General features: G+C 46.5%; 1 protein-coding gene across 1 annotated transcript in view; it reads right to left on the bottom strand.

Annotated features, from left to right (window-relative positions):
* MEI1 (meiotic double-stranded break formation protein 1) overlaps positions 1–16,175 on the bottom strand; it is a 64,342-nt gene that overhangs the window by 4,401 nt on the left and 43,766 nt on the right. The window contains exons 21-26 of the mRNA XM_027107825.1: positions 13,922–14,087; positions 12,702–12,806; positions 7,893–8,003; positions 7,461–7,621; positions 4,791–4,872; positions 4,430–4,605 (exon numbers count right to left, since the gene is read on the bottom strand). Of these exons, the coding sequence (XP_026963626.1) occupies positions 4,430–4,605; positions 4,791–4,872; positions 7,461–7,621; positions 7,893–8,003; positions 12,702–12,806; positions 13,922–14,087 (801 nt within the window). The remainder of the gene's footprint in view (positions 1–4,429; positions 4,606–4,790; positions 4,873–7,460; positions 7,622–7,892; positions 8,004–12,701; positions 12,807–13,921; positions 14,088–16,175) is intronic.

The following is a 16,175-nucleotide window of genomic DNA, read 5'->3' as shown; positions in this document are numbered from 1 at the left end:
GGGCTGTGTGAGAAAAAATGTGTGTAGCCTTAAAGAGCTGAAAGACCCACCCACCCCCAACAGGAGGATGAAGTGGATTCTTTCCCAGCTCTCCCAAATAAGCACCCAGCCTGACCAATACCTTGATTTCAGCTTTGTGAGACCCTAAGCAGAGAACCTGGTCGAGCCCACCCAGACTTCTGACGTAGAGAACTGTCAGATAATAAATGGGTGTTGTGTTAAGCCATTACATTTGTGATATGTAGTTACACAGCAATAGAAAACTAATATGTCATTTGACCCACCAATCCCACTCCTAGGTATTTATCCAAGAGAAATAAAAATGGATATTCACAAAGACTTGTACTCCAGTCTTTATTCATGATAGCCAAAAATCTTTAAGTCCCAAATATCTGTCGGTAGGTGAGTGGATCAACAAATTGTGGAATAGCCACATAAGGGGCTACTACTCACCAATAAAAAGAAATGAAGTACTGATAACACAATATAAATGAATCTCAAAAGCATTAAGCTAAGTGAAAGAAGATAGACATATAAGACCACATACTTTATTTATGTGGAATTTTATTTTATTTTTTTAATTTTATTTATGTGGAATTTTATTTTATTTTTGTGGAATTCTAGAAATGGTAAAACTGTAGTGCCAGAAAGCAGATCTGTGTTTGCCAAGGGTCAGGGATGGGGAGAGGGGACTGACTAAACAGGGGTCCAAGGGAACTTTTTGTTGGTGATGGAAATCTATACCAGGATTGTGGTGGTGTTTACAAAACTGTATATGTTTGTCAAAACTCATCTAGTTGTACATTTTAAAATCACTGAATTTTATTGCATGTAAGTTATATCTCAATAAAACTGATTTTTTAAAATGTAAAGACAAACTAACAACACCAACAAAAATCCTATGCTCTCCTCATGCTATTTTTTGGAAGGTAGCAACCTGGAGGTTAACGTATGGGGCAGACTTGGGTTTGAAGCCTTGCTTGGTCACTTACCATCTTGTGTGATCCTGGCCAAGGTTACTTGATTTTGCTAAGTGGGGATAAAAGGATTACTTGGGCTGCCAAGAGGGTAAGATGAGCAATGCATACAGAGGGTTTAACCAGTGCTTGGCACAGAGTTAACACTCAAAAAATGGTGACTATACTGAAGGAAAAAAAAAAAAATCAGTTCGAAATTAATCCCAGGCAATGACTTGTTTATTTATGTATTTATACTATACAGGTAAATCATAGGATAAATATTCTTCCCACTGTTTAAAATTCTACTAAGATCCTATACTAAAATAACTCTGTTATATTTTTTTAAAAAATGGTGAATATCTTAGTGAAACGTATAATAGGGGAAACACTATCGCTCTTTAACAACCCCTAAGTCTCCTTCACAGGATCCGTAAGGTCTTTAAGACCTACAGTTTGAAGTGGTTGAGCTAATTCACTAACCTCATTTTACAGCTGAGAAAACTGAGGCCCAGAGAGAAAATACTTGACCTGAGGACACCTGAGTGGTAGGTGGCAGGTCTAGAAACAAACCCTAGGCCTTGTGCCCTTTCTCCTTCTCTAATCTAAAATTAACTCTTAACCAGTGGGCACTTCCACCCTTTTCCCAGGTACCTAAGATTAGCCAGTTCAAAAGTAACCTCTCCTGTGGAGCCTTCCTTGATTCAAATAATAGGTCATTTTGCCATTAATTATAATTTCTTGTGTTTCCTGCAATCTGTGGGTGCTTAAATGGCTGAAACAGCATCATATTCATTTCTGCGTCCTCATTCACTCATTCAACAAACATTACTGAATGCCAATTCTGTGGGAGGCTTTATGCTGGGTATTGAGTATAAGGGAATCATTTTCCCACTCTCTGTTTTGAATATTAAAACAGGAACTTCAGGGCTTCCCTGGTGGTGCAGTGGCTGAGAGTCCGCCTGCCGATGCAGGGGACATGGGTTCATGCCCCGGTCCGGGAAGATCCCACATGCCGCGGAATGGCTGGGCCCGTGAGCCATGGCCGCTGAGCCTGCGCGTCCGGAGCCTGTGCTCCGCAACGGGAGAGACCACAGCAGTGAGGGGCCCGCGTAACGCAAAAAAAAAAAACAAAAAAAAAAAACAAAAAACAAAAAACAGGAACTTCAGCCCTTTCAGAAACATTGGAGAGAAAGCATTTGCCCTTCCTCCCACCTCTAACTGGCTTCTCCTCACCCAACGAGAGATTTATCTAACAAGTGAGATGCTAGCTTAACACCTACTGAGCCATCAGGGCAGGACTAAGGTATTAAAGGTCATGCTCCCAGGAACTCAGACTCTTAAGATCTTGGCCAGCTGGCTAAGTGTCCAACATGGACATTATTGGAAATGCAAACACAATTTACCTGCCTATGGGCTCCCGGTCTGGCCCAAGGGAAGGAGGGTAGTTAAAAAATCCTTTTGGATAAGATATGATAAAGCAAGCATAGTAAAATGTTAATGGAAGAATGTACATGGTGGGTATATGAGTGTTCACTGTAAAATTCTTTCGTCTTTGCTGTATGTTTGAAAAATCTCAGACTAAAAAAAAGCCCGTTCCGACCTTAAGTCCCAGCTACATTCTACTATGGTGTTTGTCAGCAATAAAGCTGATGCTTTGGTTCTCATTTGATTCGTGATTTCCCAACTGGATTTGAACCCACAAGGGGAAGGAGACACAAAGATTAACCAGACACAGTCCCTTCCTCTGAGGAGCTCACAGCCTGGGGAAGACCGATATGAAAATGGGAACTCACAACAGAGAGAGATAAGTGCTATACGTGATAGAGGTCTGATCCATGAAGAGCACAGAGCCTTTGAATAGATGTGCTGGCAGGACAAGACACGGCATCCGCACAGCGCCCACTTCAGGAGCCTTCTCTACATCCTCACATTTCCCCACTTCCCCCAACCTGTGCACAGGCCCAGTGGGGATCAATCCTTGAACATAATCTCCCACAATCAACAGCCATATCAAATATGTCTGTCATTATCTGGGCGGCCAGCGGAGACCACTCATATCAAGGCCCCCCCCCCCCCCCCCCCCCCCCCCCCCCCCCTTCCCGGCCCCCCCCCCGGACCCCCCCTATCCAGCCCCCCCCCCCCCCCCCCCCCCCCCAGGAAGTCTCTGCAACTCCTCTCACTCGTTTGCTGGCTGCCCCCACCTCCCTCTTCTTGCCCATGATGCCTTGCCATCAGACCAGACCACGTGGATCTGTGACCGTCGGTCTTGGGCAAGCTTTAAGGAGCAGGAAAAGAGAGTCCAAGTCTAACTAAAACAGCATAAACATCTGGGGCCTTGGTCACCCTACAGTGACCAGCTCATATTTGAAAATAACAGACAATAAGCTCCTTGAAAGAGAAGAAGGTCTCAGGGAATCATGGGTGGGAATGGGCCAGAGGGCCAAGGACAGGGAATGAGTCCATATCAGAGGACGAAATTGTGCTGCCATCAAGATCAATCCCATCTCTGATGCCCCCTACCCTCGGGGACCTAGGACAAGTCACTTGATATTTCCAGCCCAGCTCAAGCACCTCCCCCAGAAAGTCTTCTCTGACAGCCAGCCTCACAGTCGCCCTACACCAGCCTGTAATGTACGTCCTGTGCCCCCACTGTGCAGTGCTTCCCTTCAACCCAGCACTGCCCACTCTGTGTTAGCACCTCTTATCCACATGGCACCATCCACCGCCCCCTGAAACTGTTAACTTCTCAAAGGCGGGAATCTGATCGATCTCCATGCCCCCACCACCCTTCACAGTATGTGACTGCTGGATAAACTATGATCTCCAAGAATCCTCTAAACTGTAAAACACAAACCCCTCTGAGGTGGACATCTACTGTTTTGCTTGTCCAGGATCCATTCCTCCTCCTTCTAAGAACAGTTTTCTCTTGCAGAACCATTCCTCTCTTATGTTTAGTCCACGTGAGTTAGGGAGAGCTGACCATATGCCCCAGCCTCCAGGAGAGGACACTCACCCAAGGCAGGTCAATCAGAGCATCCCATGTTTTGGGCATAGTGACTGCCACATTACCAAGCCAGGCTAATGAGACTCAATTCTGGGGGCTACGAGGAAAGAGGAACTTTCTTTCTGCTGGAAGGACATAAGCCAGGAGCTGCTGCTGGTCATCCTACCAATCCCATGAGAATAAAGCTGAGAGAGAAATGCAGAGCCAAGAGATGGAGACAGAGTTCTGATGACACTGTCTGAGCCTCTGGGATCCCAGCTGTGCCTGAAGCCAGTTTTGACCCCTGGACTTCTCAGTTATGAGACAATTTGAGTTTCATTTCTGTCACTGAAACTTTAAAACCAGTCAAACCTCTCTCTAGGCCTTAGTGGGAATACCAGGATCTTGACAGGCAGCCACCCCTTTCTGCTGTCATCCTGAGAGAAGCAGGCTCCACTGCCAGGGTCCCACTCCACAAAGGCCTTACCTGAACCAGGAGGTTCTGCAGTCCGATGACCAGGGACAGCACTTGTGATGTTCCCAGTGGAGCCAGGACAGTGTCCTCAGGGGCTGGCGGTGGCTGGGTCCCTGAGGGCAGCAGAGCAACCAGGGCAGAGGAGAAGCTTTGTTGCAGGGCTGTCCGCAGGAAGCGTAAGATGGCAGCTGAAAGTAGAAAACGCCTTACACCCAGTTCTTGCCTCATTCCCCACCTCCCCACCAGCGCTGTCATGGGGAAGACCACGGGGATAATAAAGGGGTGACCGCGGACTGGTCTGGGTGGGGTGGTCTCATCTCAGAATCTAGGGGAAAGGTTTTTCCTCTCCTGCTAGAGGCCCTTGGTCCCACACCTGAGAGCAGCGCAGCCTTTTTCTTCGGAAAGCTGAGGGCCTTCAATACTTGGTCCAGTTCCACAGACAGTGTCTGATGAACCTGGCAGGGCAGAGGGTAAAGGGATAACCCCCACATTCTGGGAGCTTGGGCAGAAAACCACCTGCTACAATATCTTTTACCCCCCCTACACATACCCGCTGCATCCAGAAGGACAGAGGAGGCCACACAGAGTCTTGTGAGCCTCACCGATCCTGGATTCAGGAGCTTGAGGAGGAAAATCAAGCCCAGACCTGGAGAACCCTGCTTCTCCCAAGTGTCCCCCATCCTCAGAGAGCTCCTGCACCAGGGAGTCTTCCCCAGCCTTAGCTGTGGGTCAGTCTCCTCTTGAGCCCACCAACCACCTAACTCAGATCTGGAGTCCAATGGCCCGGAATCAAAATCCTGGCTCTGCCACTTGCCAGCTGTATGGCCGTGGGCAAGTCACCGCACTGCACCTCTCTCAGCCTGCCTTACTTCCTTCACCTATGAAAAGGGAACAGTGCCACCTGCTTTCACTCTCTCCAGAGCTATCATGAAGAAGAGCTGAGGACCAGCATCGTGAATATGCTCCTTAATGTCAAAGCAATGACCATACTGAGGGGTTAGTTTGGGTGACAGGTTCAAAGCTGTGAGTCTGCTCTGCTCTCCTTACCCAGAACATACGCTGCCTGAAGGCAGCTTTTCCTCTACTTGGATCTACAAGTGCTTGGCACAAAGCAATTCCTCAAAAATGCTTGTTAGGGCTTCCCTTGTGGCGCAGTGGTTAAGAATCCACCTATCAATGCAGGGGACACGAGTTCGAGCCCTGGTATGGGAATATCCCACATGCCATGGAGCAACTAAGCCCGTGCACCACATCTACTGAGCCTGTGCTCTAGAGCCCGCGAGCCACAACTACTGAAGCCCGCGCGCCTAGAGCCCGTGCTCCAGAACAAGAGAAGCCACCACAACAAAGAGTAGCCCCCGCTCTCTGCAACTAGAGAAAGCCCGCGCACAGCAACAAAGACCCAACACAGCCAAAAAAAAAAAAAAAAAATGCTTGTTAGCTGGTGGAATTGGCAGGTTCCAGGCAGAAGAACCAACTTGTATAAAGGTATGGAGATGCCATACTAATCTAAGATGTAAACAGAGGAAGCTGTGTGTGGAGGTTATATGGGAACTCTGTGCTATCTGCTCAATATTTTTGTAAATCTAAAACTGTCCTAAAAATAATAGCTATTAAAAATCAACCAAAAACAAACAAAAAATGTACTGAGATGTGAAAGAGCACAGTTGACTGGGAGAAGAGCAAACACTTGGTCAGAAGACAGGAAAGGAGGGTAGAATGGCAGAAAGTAAGGCTGCAGAGGGGCCTGGTAGGAAGGGTCTCAGCAGCCATGAGGAGAACAAAAAGGCTGCTGAAGGACAGTGAGCAGAGGGTAAGTGTGGACAGACCGTGGCCATAGGGATAGGAGCGGTGGAGCAAGGGAGAGGCTGGAGGCCAGAAGATTGTGAATAGGCCATATCAGTGGTGAGGATGAATGATCAGGCCTGAACTAGGGCAGAGGGGAGAACGTAGAGTAGAGATAGTTACGTAATTGGCTAGTTATGAGCTGAGGGCCAGGGCAGAACCAAAAACAAGGTGCAGGCTTCCATCCAGGCAGGTGACTGCAGGGGGAGGGGTGGGCCCAATAGCCGCACATAGGAAAGTAGGAGAGGTTCCTGTCCCAAATCAACCCCATTGGCAACTAGCTGAAGATCTGCTATAGCGTAGATGTGCCACAGCTTACTGAAACCCTAGAGGCCAAACTTGAAAACTCACTTCACTTCTACACAAATGAGTGTGTGCCTGGCATTAGATTGGCACAGAGCTGGGCACAGTGTGAGGATACCTCAAAGGCTAGGAGATGGTTTCTGTCCACTAGGGGCAGCCAGCCTTAGGGAGGAAACACCTGACTGTGAAGCAGCCCACAGAGGAGCTCATGCAGGGCACTAGGATGACAAGGTCATACAAGAGGGAGGGGCTGCGAGGAAACGGGGTGCTCTGTGGATATGTCCATGGCCCTCCTGTTCCCTGCATCACCTTCTCAAACAGTCACATGACAGCTTACACAGTATGGCACTCACAGCTTGCCACCCACAACTTCAAGGTCACATGCTGGATTCTGCCTTCTTGTCCAGTCTGACAGTCCATTCCCTACACTCCAGCCACGCAGTACCTCACCACTCTTCAAATATATATACCAAGTCTTAAATTTGTGCAGCTTCAGGCCTGTGTTCATATCATTCTCTTTGCCTGGAGCACCCTTCCCCCCACTATTTTAGCCGGGTACAGTCTTGCTTACCTTTTAGGGCTTTGCTTAAAGATTACAACACAAGTTCCCCAAGTCTGGGGTATATACTGTATTCATTTTTTATTCCTCTGTGCCTAGAATACAGCCTGGCATGCAGGTGATCCATGTGTGCTAAATGGATTAATGTAAACCAACTTGACAACAGCCTTGAATGTTTTTTCCCTGTTTTGTAGGCAAGGAAAATGAAGCTCAGAGAGTTAAATACCTTGCCAAGGTTACACAACTACTAAGCCACAGATCTGGGATCAGAACTCAAGATCTTGTCACTCCTTGAGTGCCACCCATGCCCCAAAGCAACAGGGGTTAGAAACTAACCTGCAGATTGCCATCGTGCTGCTGGGCAGAGAAGGAGGCAGTGAGCAGCCAGGCGGAGCAGAGGAGCTCGGTCCTGGGGGAGCCCTCCTCAGCCCAGGTGAGGGCCAGCGTCTTCTCTAGAAGCTCTATCAGGGCCGTGCTGCTCAAGAGCACTGCAGCAGCTGTAGAGGGTTGGGCAGGGCAGGCGGTGTTTAGTTAGCACCCGATGGGTGCTTCATACACACATGGTGAATGAACAAAAGGATCAGTTTAAGGCTCTAAGTTCCATTTCGGAACCACAGGTTACTGGAACCAGAAAGAACCTTAGGACCATCCGATCCAGCCACACACCCCCTTTTTAATTTTTTTTAGATGGAAAAACTGAGGGCAGCAAGGGCCATAGACACTGCCCAGCACCCTTCCTCTTCACTATGCCAGCCCAGGCCCCAGCACCTCTTTTCTGACTGCTCAGCGTGGTCTGATGAAGGCTCCAATACAGGAAGTTGAAGGAGGGCTGCAGGATGTCCGTGTCAGTGGGACTGCATTTCCCACACAGCTTGCTCACTGCAAGAGATGAGAGTGCCCTGGAGCCCCAGTGCTCAGCACTCCATGGCTTTAGCACACACCAGCACTCACACACACTTCTTACAGCTAGTGGCCCTCAACTGGCTAATTTCAGATGTCAGTCTTGGGGACCAACCACAAACTAAGCACCCCTGATATTACGGCCAGTGGAAAGAAACAGTGACAAACCCGAAGGTATGTTCACACCCTCCACCTGAACAAACATCAGGCAAGCAGCCCACAGCTGCACATTAGAACAGACTGCACAAGTGTAGGTGGTCAAAAGGCATCCTATGAGAGCGCTCATGCCAGCACAGACTCCAGGTTGGAGAGTCTGCAGAGGTCATATAGGCCAACCTGCCACCATCAGCAGAAAGAAGATCCAGTCTCTGAATTCTTCCAGCAACAGGGCACTCACCACCTTCACAGGGGAGCTCTGTAACCGTCAACGTGCAGTTCCCTAAACTTGCCGTATTCTCTCTCTCACATCACCTCCATCTGGCTAACTACCTTCCTCCTATTCAGCAATCAAGGTTCAGCTCAAAGTTCACCTCCCTCATGAAGCCTTAATCTCTCATGGCAAGATTAAACGCCTCTTCATGCTCTGCCAGCCCTCAGCGAGCAGTTACTACCCTGGAGAGTAGACATCTACAGAGCACATCTCTTTCCTCTTGGGAATTACCTCTCTTTGCTCCCCTGCCCCCCACCATCCTAGATATGAAACCTACCTAAGTCTCCATTCCTTTTTTTTTTTTTTTTGCGGTATGCGGGCCTCTCACTGTTGTGGCCTCTCCCATTGCGGAGCACAGGCTCTGGACGCGCAGGCTCAGCGGCCATGGCTCACGGGCCCAGCTGCTCCGCGGCACGTAGGATCTCCCTGGACGGGGGGCACGAACCCATGTCCCCCACATCGGCAGGCGGACTCTCAACCACTGCACCACCAGGGAAGCCCAGTTAGATTGTTTATTTGAGATTTTTCTTGTTTCTTTAGGTAGGCTTGTATAGCTATAAACTTCCCTCTTAGAACTGCTTTTGCTGCATCCCATAGGTTTTGGATCGTAGTGTTTTCACTGTCATTTGTCTCTAGACATTTTTTGACTTCCTCTTTGATTTCTTCAGTGATCTCTTGGTTATTTAGTAACATATTGTCTAGCCTCCATGTGTTTGTGTTTTTTACGTTTTTTCCCTGTAATTGATTTCTAATCTCATAGTGTTGTGGTCAGAAAAGATGCTTGATATGATTTCACTTTTCTTAAATTTACTGAGGCTTGATTTGTGACCCAAGATGTGATCTATCCTGGAGAGTGTTCCATGTGCACTTGAGAAGAAAGTGTAATCTGCTGTTTTGGGATGGAATGTCCTATAAATATCAATTAAATCTATCTGGTCTATTGTGTCATTTAAAGCTTCTGTTTCCTTATTTATTTTCATTTTGGATGATCTGTCCATTGGTGTAAGTGAGGTGTTAAAGTCTCCCACTATTATTGTGTTACTGTTGATTTCCTGTTTTACAGCTGTTAGCAGTTGCCTTATGTATTGAGGCGCTATGTTGGGTGCATATATATTTATAATTGTTATGTCTTCTTCTTGGATTGATCCCTTGATCATTATGTAGTGTCCTTCCTTGTCTCTTGTAACATTCTTTATTTTAAAGTCTATTTTATCTGATATGAGTATTGCTACTCCAGCTTTCTTTTGATTTCCATTTGCATGGAATATCTTTTTCCATCCCCTCACTTTCAGTCTGTATTTGTCCCTAGGTCTGAAGTGGGTCTCTTATAGACAGCATATAGATGGGTCTTGTTTTTGTATCCATTCAGCAAGCCTGTGTCTTTTGGTTGGAGCATTTAATCCATTAACGTTTAAGGTAATTATCAATATGTATGTTCCTATGACCATTTTCTTAATTGTTTTGGGTTTGTTTTTGTAGGTCCTTTTCTTCCTTGTGTTTCCCAGTTAGAGAAGTTCCTTTAGCATTTGTTGTAGAGCTGGTTTGGTGGTGCTGAATTCTCTTAGCTTTTGCTTGTCTGTAAAGCTTTTGGTTTCTCCATCAAATCTGAATGAGATCCTTGCTGAGTTGAGTAATCTTGTTTTTAGGTTCTTCCCTTTCATCACTTTATTAAGTATATCATGCCACTCCCTTCTGGCTTGTAGAGTTTCTGCTGAGAAATCAGCTGTTAACCTTGTGGGAGTTCCCTTGTATGTTATTTGTCGTTTTTCCCTTGCTGCTTTCAATAATTTTTCTTTGTCTTTAATTTTTGCCAATTTGATTACTATGTGTCTCAGCGTGTTTCTCCTTGGGTTTATGCTGTATGGGACTCTCTGTGCTTCCTAGACTTGGGTGGCTATTTCCTTTCCCATGTTAGGGAAGTTTTCGACTATTCTTCAAATATTTTCTTGGGTCCTTTCTCTCTCTCTTCTCCGTCTGGAACCCCTATAATGCAAATGTTGTTGCGTTTAATGTTGTCCCTGAGGTCTCTTAGGCTGTCTTCATTTCTTTTCATTCTTTTTTCTTTATTCTGTTCCCTGGCAGTGAATTCCACCATTCTGTCTTCCAGGTCACTTATCCGTTCTTCTGCCTGTTATTCTGCTATTGATTCCTTCTAGTGTAGTTTTCATTTCAGTTATTGTATTGTTCATCTCTGTTTGTTTGTTCTTTAATTCTTCTAGGTCTTTGTTAAACATTTCTTGCATCTTCTCGATCTTTGCCTCCATTATTTTTCTGAGGTCCTGGATCATCTTCATTATCGTTATTCTGAATTCTTTTTCTGGAAGGTTGCCTATCTCCACTTCACTTAGTTGTTTTTCTGGGGTTTTATCTTGTTCCTTCATCTGGTACATAGCCCTCTGCCTTTTCATCTTGTCTATCTTTCTGTGAATGTGGTTTTTGATCCACAGGCTGCAGGACCATAGTTCTTCTTGCTTCTGCTGTCTGCCCCACCATTCACTTTTTTGGCAGCCACAGCACACTTGACTTTACTCGGCTTGTGGTCAACCAGACAAGCAGGCCCCCCAACCATACCCTCACCTGTGAACTACAGTCCTCTACCCTCAATGCTCTCAAATAAAAGTACTCAAGGGTTATACATAAATGTATATTCACTTCACGTGTATGTTTCAGCCTATTATTTCTCCCTGTTAGAGGCCCTTTCTATTTATTTATTTGGCCACAGTATATGGCTTGTGGGATCTTAGTTCCCCAACCAGGGATCAAACCCATGCCCCCTGCAATGGAAGTGCAGAGCCCTAACCACTGGACAACCAGGGAATTCCCTAGAGGCCCTTTTTTTTTTTAGATTACTGCTTTTTTTTTTTAAAACATCTTTACTGGATATAATTGTTTACAATGGTGTGTTAGTTTCTGTTTTATAACAAAGTGAATCAGCTATACATATACATATACATATATCCCCATATCTCCTCCCTCTTTCATCTTCCTCCCACCCTCCCTATCCCACCCCTCTAGGTGGTCACAAAGCACCGAGCTGATCTCCCTGTGCTATGTGGCTGCTTCCCACTAGCTATATATTTTACATTTGGTAGTGTATATATGTCCATGCCACTCTCTCACTTCGTCCCAGCTTACCCTCCCCCTCCCCGTGTCCTCAAGTCCATTCCCTAGAGGCCCTTTTGATGGCTGTTTTTGTCACACACAGACCTCCCTCCCAGCTGAGCATCATCCTTAACCTGATAAGATAGGCAGCCATGACCAGCTCCAGGTCAGGCCTGGAGGCTCTTTTTTAGCTAGACACTGATCTTCTCATGAGAAGCCTTGGGCTCCAGGCAGGGAAAAAAACCATCCTCACCTTTGGCCACCTGACAGTCCACAGGTACTGAGGACACACCATTTCTCCTATTAATTTCAACCTTGCTTCAACAAATCTTCCTGAGGGTACTGCCTATGAACTAGTGACCGCATTAATGAGCAATAAAAGGTCCTGAGAGGTTTGAAGTATGGGTAGAAAAGAGGCCTAGAGAACTGTGACTGGATCATCAGATCCTGAGTCAGCTGTGGGGTGAAGTGGAAAACTGAGTTTGTGCCAGGAAAAATGAAGATACATGGATTGTACCCAATGAAGGCCTACTCTGTGCCAAGCATCCTGTGGCATTCTACATCTACGGTTATTTTTGTAACCCTAAATCAGGTATGCATTATTATTTTACCTATGAGGAACCAAATGCTCATAGAGGCAAGGTGACTGCCCAAGGTTGCATAATTAATGACTAAGCTGAGAACAAACCCAGGCATTCCTGATTCTGGAGCTTGTCACAATGATTTTTTTTTTTTTTTTTTTTTTTTTGATTTTCCAAACATTACCAGAGAATGAGCAGAGAAAGTTCTGGAAGGTCCTTTATCAAGAAGCCCACAGGAGATCAACCAATCAGGGAACTGTGCACGAGCTGATTGCATACCCTGCAACCCTCATCCCTCACCTTGCCTTTAAAAATTCTTCGCTGAAACCCTTCGGGGAGTTCAGGGTTTGGGAGCATGAGTCCCCATTCTCCTTGCACGGCCCTGCAATAAGCCTCTCTCTCCTCCAAAAAAAAAAAAAAAGCCCACAGGAGTAGACTGATCCACTAGCTTCTTCCAAAAAGATGAAAGGGTGGATGAAAGGAACAAGGCCAGCACCACTGAGAGCACACCCACAGCACGCCCAGCCCCAGGCCCTCAGGCACTGTCCCAAGCAGCCAGAGCACCTTGGTGAAGGAGCTTCATGGCCATGCTGTCCAGTTCTTGCTCTGACTCGTTTCTCAGCTGCACTAAGGAGAGGAGGCTCAGCAGCAAAGGCAGGTTCCCCGAGGCTGTGAGAAACAAGGAGAGCTGGTCAGGGGGATTGACCATCAGATCACCCTAAGGTCAGACAGGCACCCACGACCCACCAGCGGTAAATAGTTTGTTGGGATTTACCCCTATTTCCTGTCTTTTTCCTTCTTCATTTAGAAGAGGGGCAACTGACGTACTGAGTGCCAGCTCTGGGTTGGGTACCAGGAATTCATTATTTCACTTAATCATCCTAAAAATCATGTGAAGTAGGGATTGTTATTCCTATTTTGCAGTTAAGAAAACTGAGGCCCAGAGAGGCTGAGTGACATCTCCAAGGCCCCACAGCAGCAGGGCCAGGGCCAGGACTTGAACCCAAATCTCAATCCAGTGCTCACAGTCATTCCACTATGTGTTTCCAAGAAATCTCATGGCTCTTAAACACTATTATTAGTTAGTTGTGGCTTGTCCTTCCCTGAAAAAGAAAGACTCAGCTCTTCTAAATACCCTTAAACATACCTCCAAACCGCCGTCCTCAATCAGAACTGGACCAAGTGAGCCACAGCTCTCTACCTACTTCCTCTTAATTGCTTTGAAATTTAAAAATTCAACTTTCTGAGAGTAATCAGACCAATCCCAGTCTTTCAGTGTCTTCATACTGTACCAAATATCAAGCTTCCTTGACTCCAGGGAGTCCCATTCCAGATTTAGAAACCATCCTTTTGGATCTCACCAGGAGCTTCCAATACATCACAGATCCACCCCCTTCCCAGCCCCTGCTGGCTGCTGCTGCCTCTCTGACCTCCCCAGTATTTACCCCTTTTTTCTTCCCAACTGGAGGCTGCCATTCCTGTGACAAACAGCTCTGAGCACATGCTGGGCAGGGTGGGGACATGCATGCATACATCAAACACTCTCACCCATGCAGACATTAAACATAAGCACACTCAAACCACATACACAAACCAAATATGTTGAGCACCCACTCTCCAATGAGAGGAAGGAGATAAAGTTTAGTTTGATGCCCCACTGTTCTGACTTTTCTTTTGCATGGAAAACTCTGATTCTCTCTCCTAGAGCAGACCTCATCAGGGCAGAGATGCCACTTCTGTCTGACCTTCAGGTCAATACATGCCCCCAGCAGCTGCAGACTGACCTTCTGATGGGGAGGACCCATGTTCCACCAGCAGATGCTGTAGGATCAGCAGGAAGTGGCCTCGGATGAGACCACCCACTTGGACATCCTCATTCCTCCTCAAAAAGGTCCTCAGGACGATCAGTACCTTGCGGGCTGTGTCCACTGGACTGGAATAGATGAGGTCCTGAGCAGGAGAGAAGGAAGCCAGAGCTCAGAGGGCATTATGGTTAGGGACAGGTGGACACTGAATAAGAGAGGAGCTGGGGAAGGGTCCCAAATGATGGTGTCACAGAACCTGTGGAAAGAAGCACTCACTCAGCATCTACCATGCATCATCCTGTCAAATAAGTCTATCCTAAATAGGAGAAAATGAAGGCTCAGAGAGATTATGTGATGTGCCAAACTTCATGTAAGCTAGTAAGTGGCACAATTAGGATTTGAATACGGGTCTCCTAACTCCAAGCCCAAAGCTCTTTCTACTTTCCGGGATGCCTCTCTCTTGTAAATGGAATTACAGGGTCAAGAAGAGGTTATTTCAGAACAGGGGACCTGAGGGTGCCTTAAGGGAGAAGGGGGCGGGGAATGGAGATGTCACAGGGCAGGCAGAGGATGGGTTAGGACAGATTCAGGGTACAGGAAGGGAAGCAAGGACCAGATCAGGCCCTGTCTCTGCCATGGCATCTGGCTATTTCTGCCCCAAGGTGTAAAGGCCTTGGTTTCAGAAGGTGGGAAAGAACATTGCTTTTTATTTGCTTTCAGAGGTATTTTAATGAGTATATGTTAAAGGCAAAGCCAGCAGAAGCCACACCAGAGGCTATCCTACTGATAGCTCCTGGCACCTTCTAGCTCAAACAAGCCAATTCCATTGGACAGGCCAGTTAGGGCTGGGTGTCATGAAACCAAGGTTACACACAGACTCCCTTTCCAGGGAAGACAACTTCTGACACAGAGAGACATGATTACAGGGCAACTGGCCAGACAAATCCAGATGGGCTGATCACTGGGTAGCACAGGGGTGTCTGGGCCTGGCTCTTTAAAAACCTCCGCAGCTGCCAGAGAAACAACTAAAATATTGATGAAATAATTCATATTTTATGGCAAGATGAGAAAAATTAACAAAATTTTTTTTCTACTCGTTTGGGCCTCCTCCCTCCCCTTTGGCGTATACTGTGCATCTGCATTAACCAGACCTCCTTAGGAGACAACATTCTTTCTTAATCTCATCAAGGGTCACAACGCACAACTCCTTAGGGTATAATTTCCTTCCTAATCTTGTAAGGAGCCACGATGACCTGTGACCCACTACTTGCTTTGTACGTGTAGATCTGGATTGTGTAAACTGTCAATAACACATCATTTGTCTCAAAAACTTACATCACTGTGCTTTGACCTCTTACAGGCAGAACAGTCCTCAGAGCTTTCCTTTTTTTTTTTGCCACACCACGTGGCTGGCAGGACCTTAGTTCCCCAACTAGGGATCGAACCCTTTCCCCCTGCAGTGGAAGCACAGAGTCCTAACCACTGGACCACCAGGGAATTTCCCTCAGAGCTTTCTGAAAGACTGTCTCCTGGGTTATAATCCTCAGGTTGGCTCAAATAAAATTTTCCATTTCTTTCTTAGATTGACTATTGATTAATTTTTGTTGACATTATCAATAGCAATCACTCAATTAGGGCCTGATAATGTCAGGTACTGTGCTGTGTTTAAACTGTAGTTGTATGTTTGTTTATACATTATCTGTATCTTCATGATAACTCTTCCAGGTAGGTGCACCCCGATTTTTCAAATGAGCAAACTGGGACAGATTAAGTAGTTTGCCTATCAAAAAAGCAGTGGCATTGTAAGTTCTACTACACTATGATTTAATGAAGGGCAGGGATGAGATTGGCTTCATTTTTGTTACCTTGTAGGGACTCAGAAAACATCTCTGGAAGGAAAGGATCTCAGAATGAGAGGGCTAGAGGTTCATTTCCACCACCTTTTTTACTTTACAGAGTATGAGGCTAAAGCCCAGATGACGTGTGATTTGCCCAAGGTCACAGGGCCCAAGGCCAAACCAGTTTCCCACTCCTGCTCCTTCACTGGCACACAGCTGCCTGACTGCCAGAGCTGGTCCCTTAGAAACCTGAGTTAGTAAATGTTAGTGCAAAAGGAAGGGGGCTACTTAGCATTTGGCAACCATGCTGAATGCCAGGGGAAGGAGTGCACCCCACCATATGGGTCAGTGGGAAGGCTCTGGGTGGAGCATGGCCCACTCCACAGTCTCTCCTG

Source organism: Aethalodelphis obliquidens, unplaced genomic scaffold (genome assembly GCF_003676395.1).
Source record: "Aethalodelphis obliquidens isolate GAN/ISIS:26980383/991018 unplaced genomic scaffold, ASM367639v1 scaffold8, whole genome shotgun sequence".
Lineage (NCBI taxonomy): Eukaryota > Metazoa > Chordata > Mammalia > Artiodactyla > Delphinidae > Aethalodelphis > Aethalodelphis obliquidens.
The sequence above is the reverse complement of the archived record's forward strand: the minus strand, read 5'-3'. Positions and strand labels throughout refer to the sequence as shown.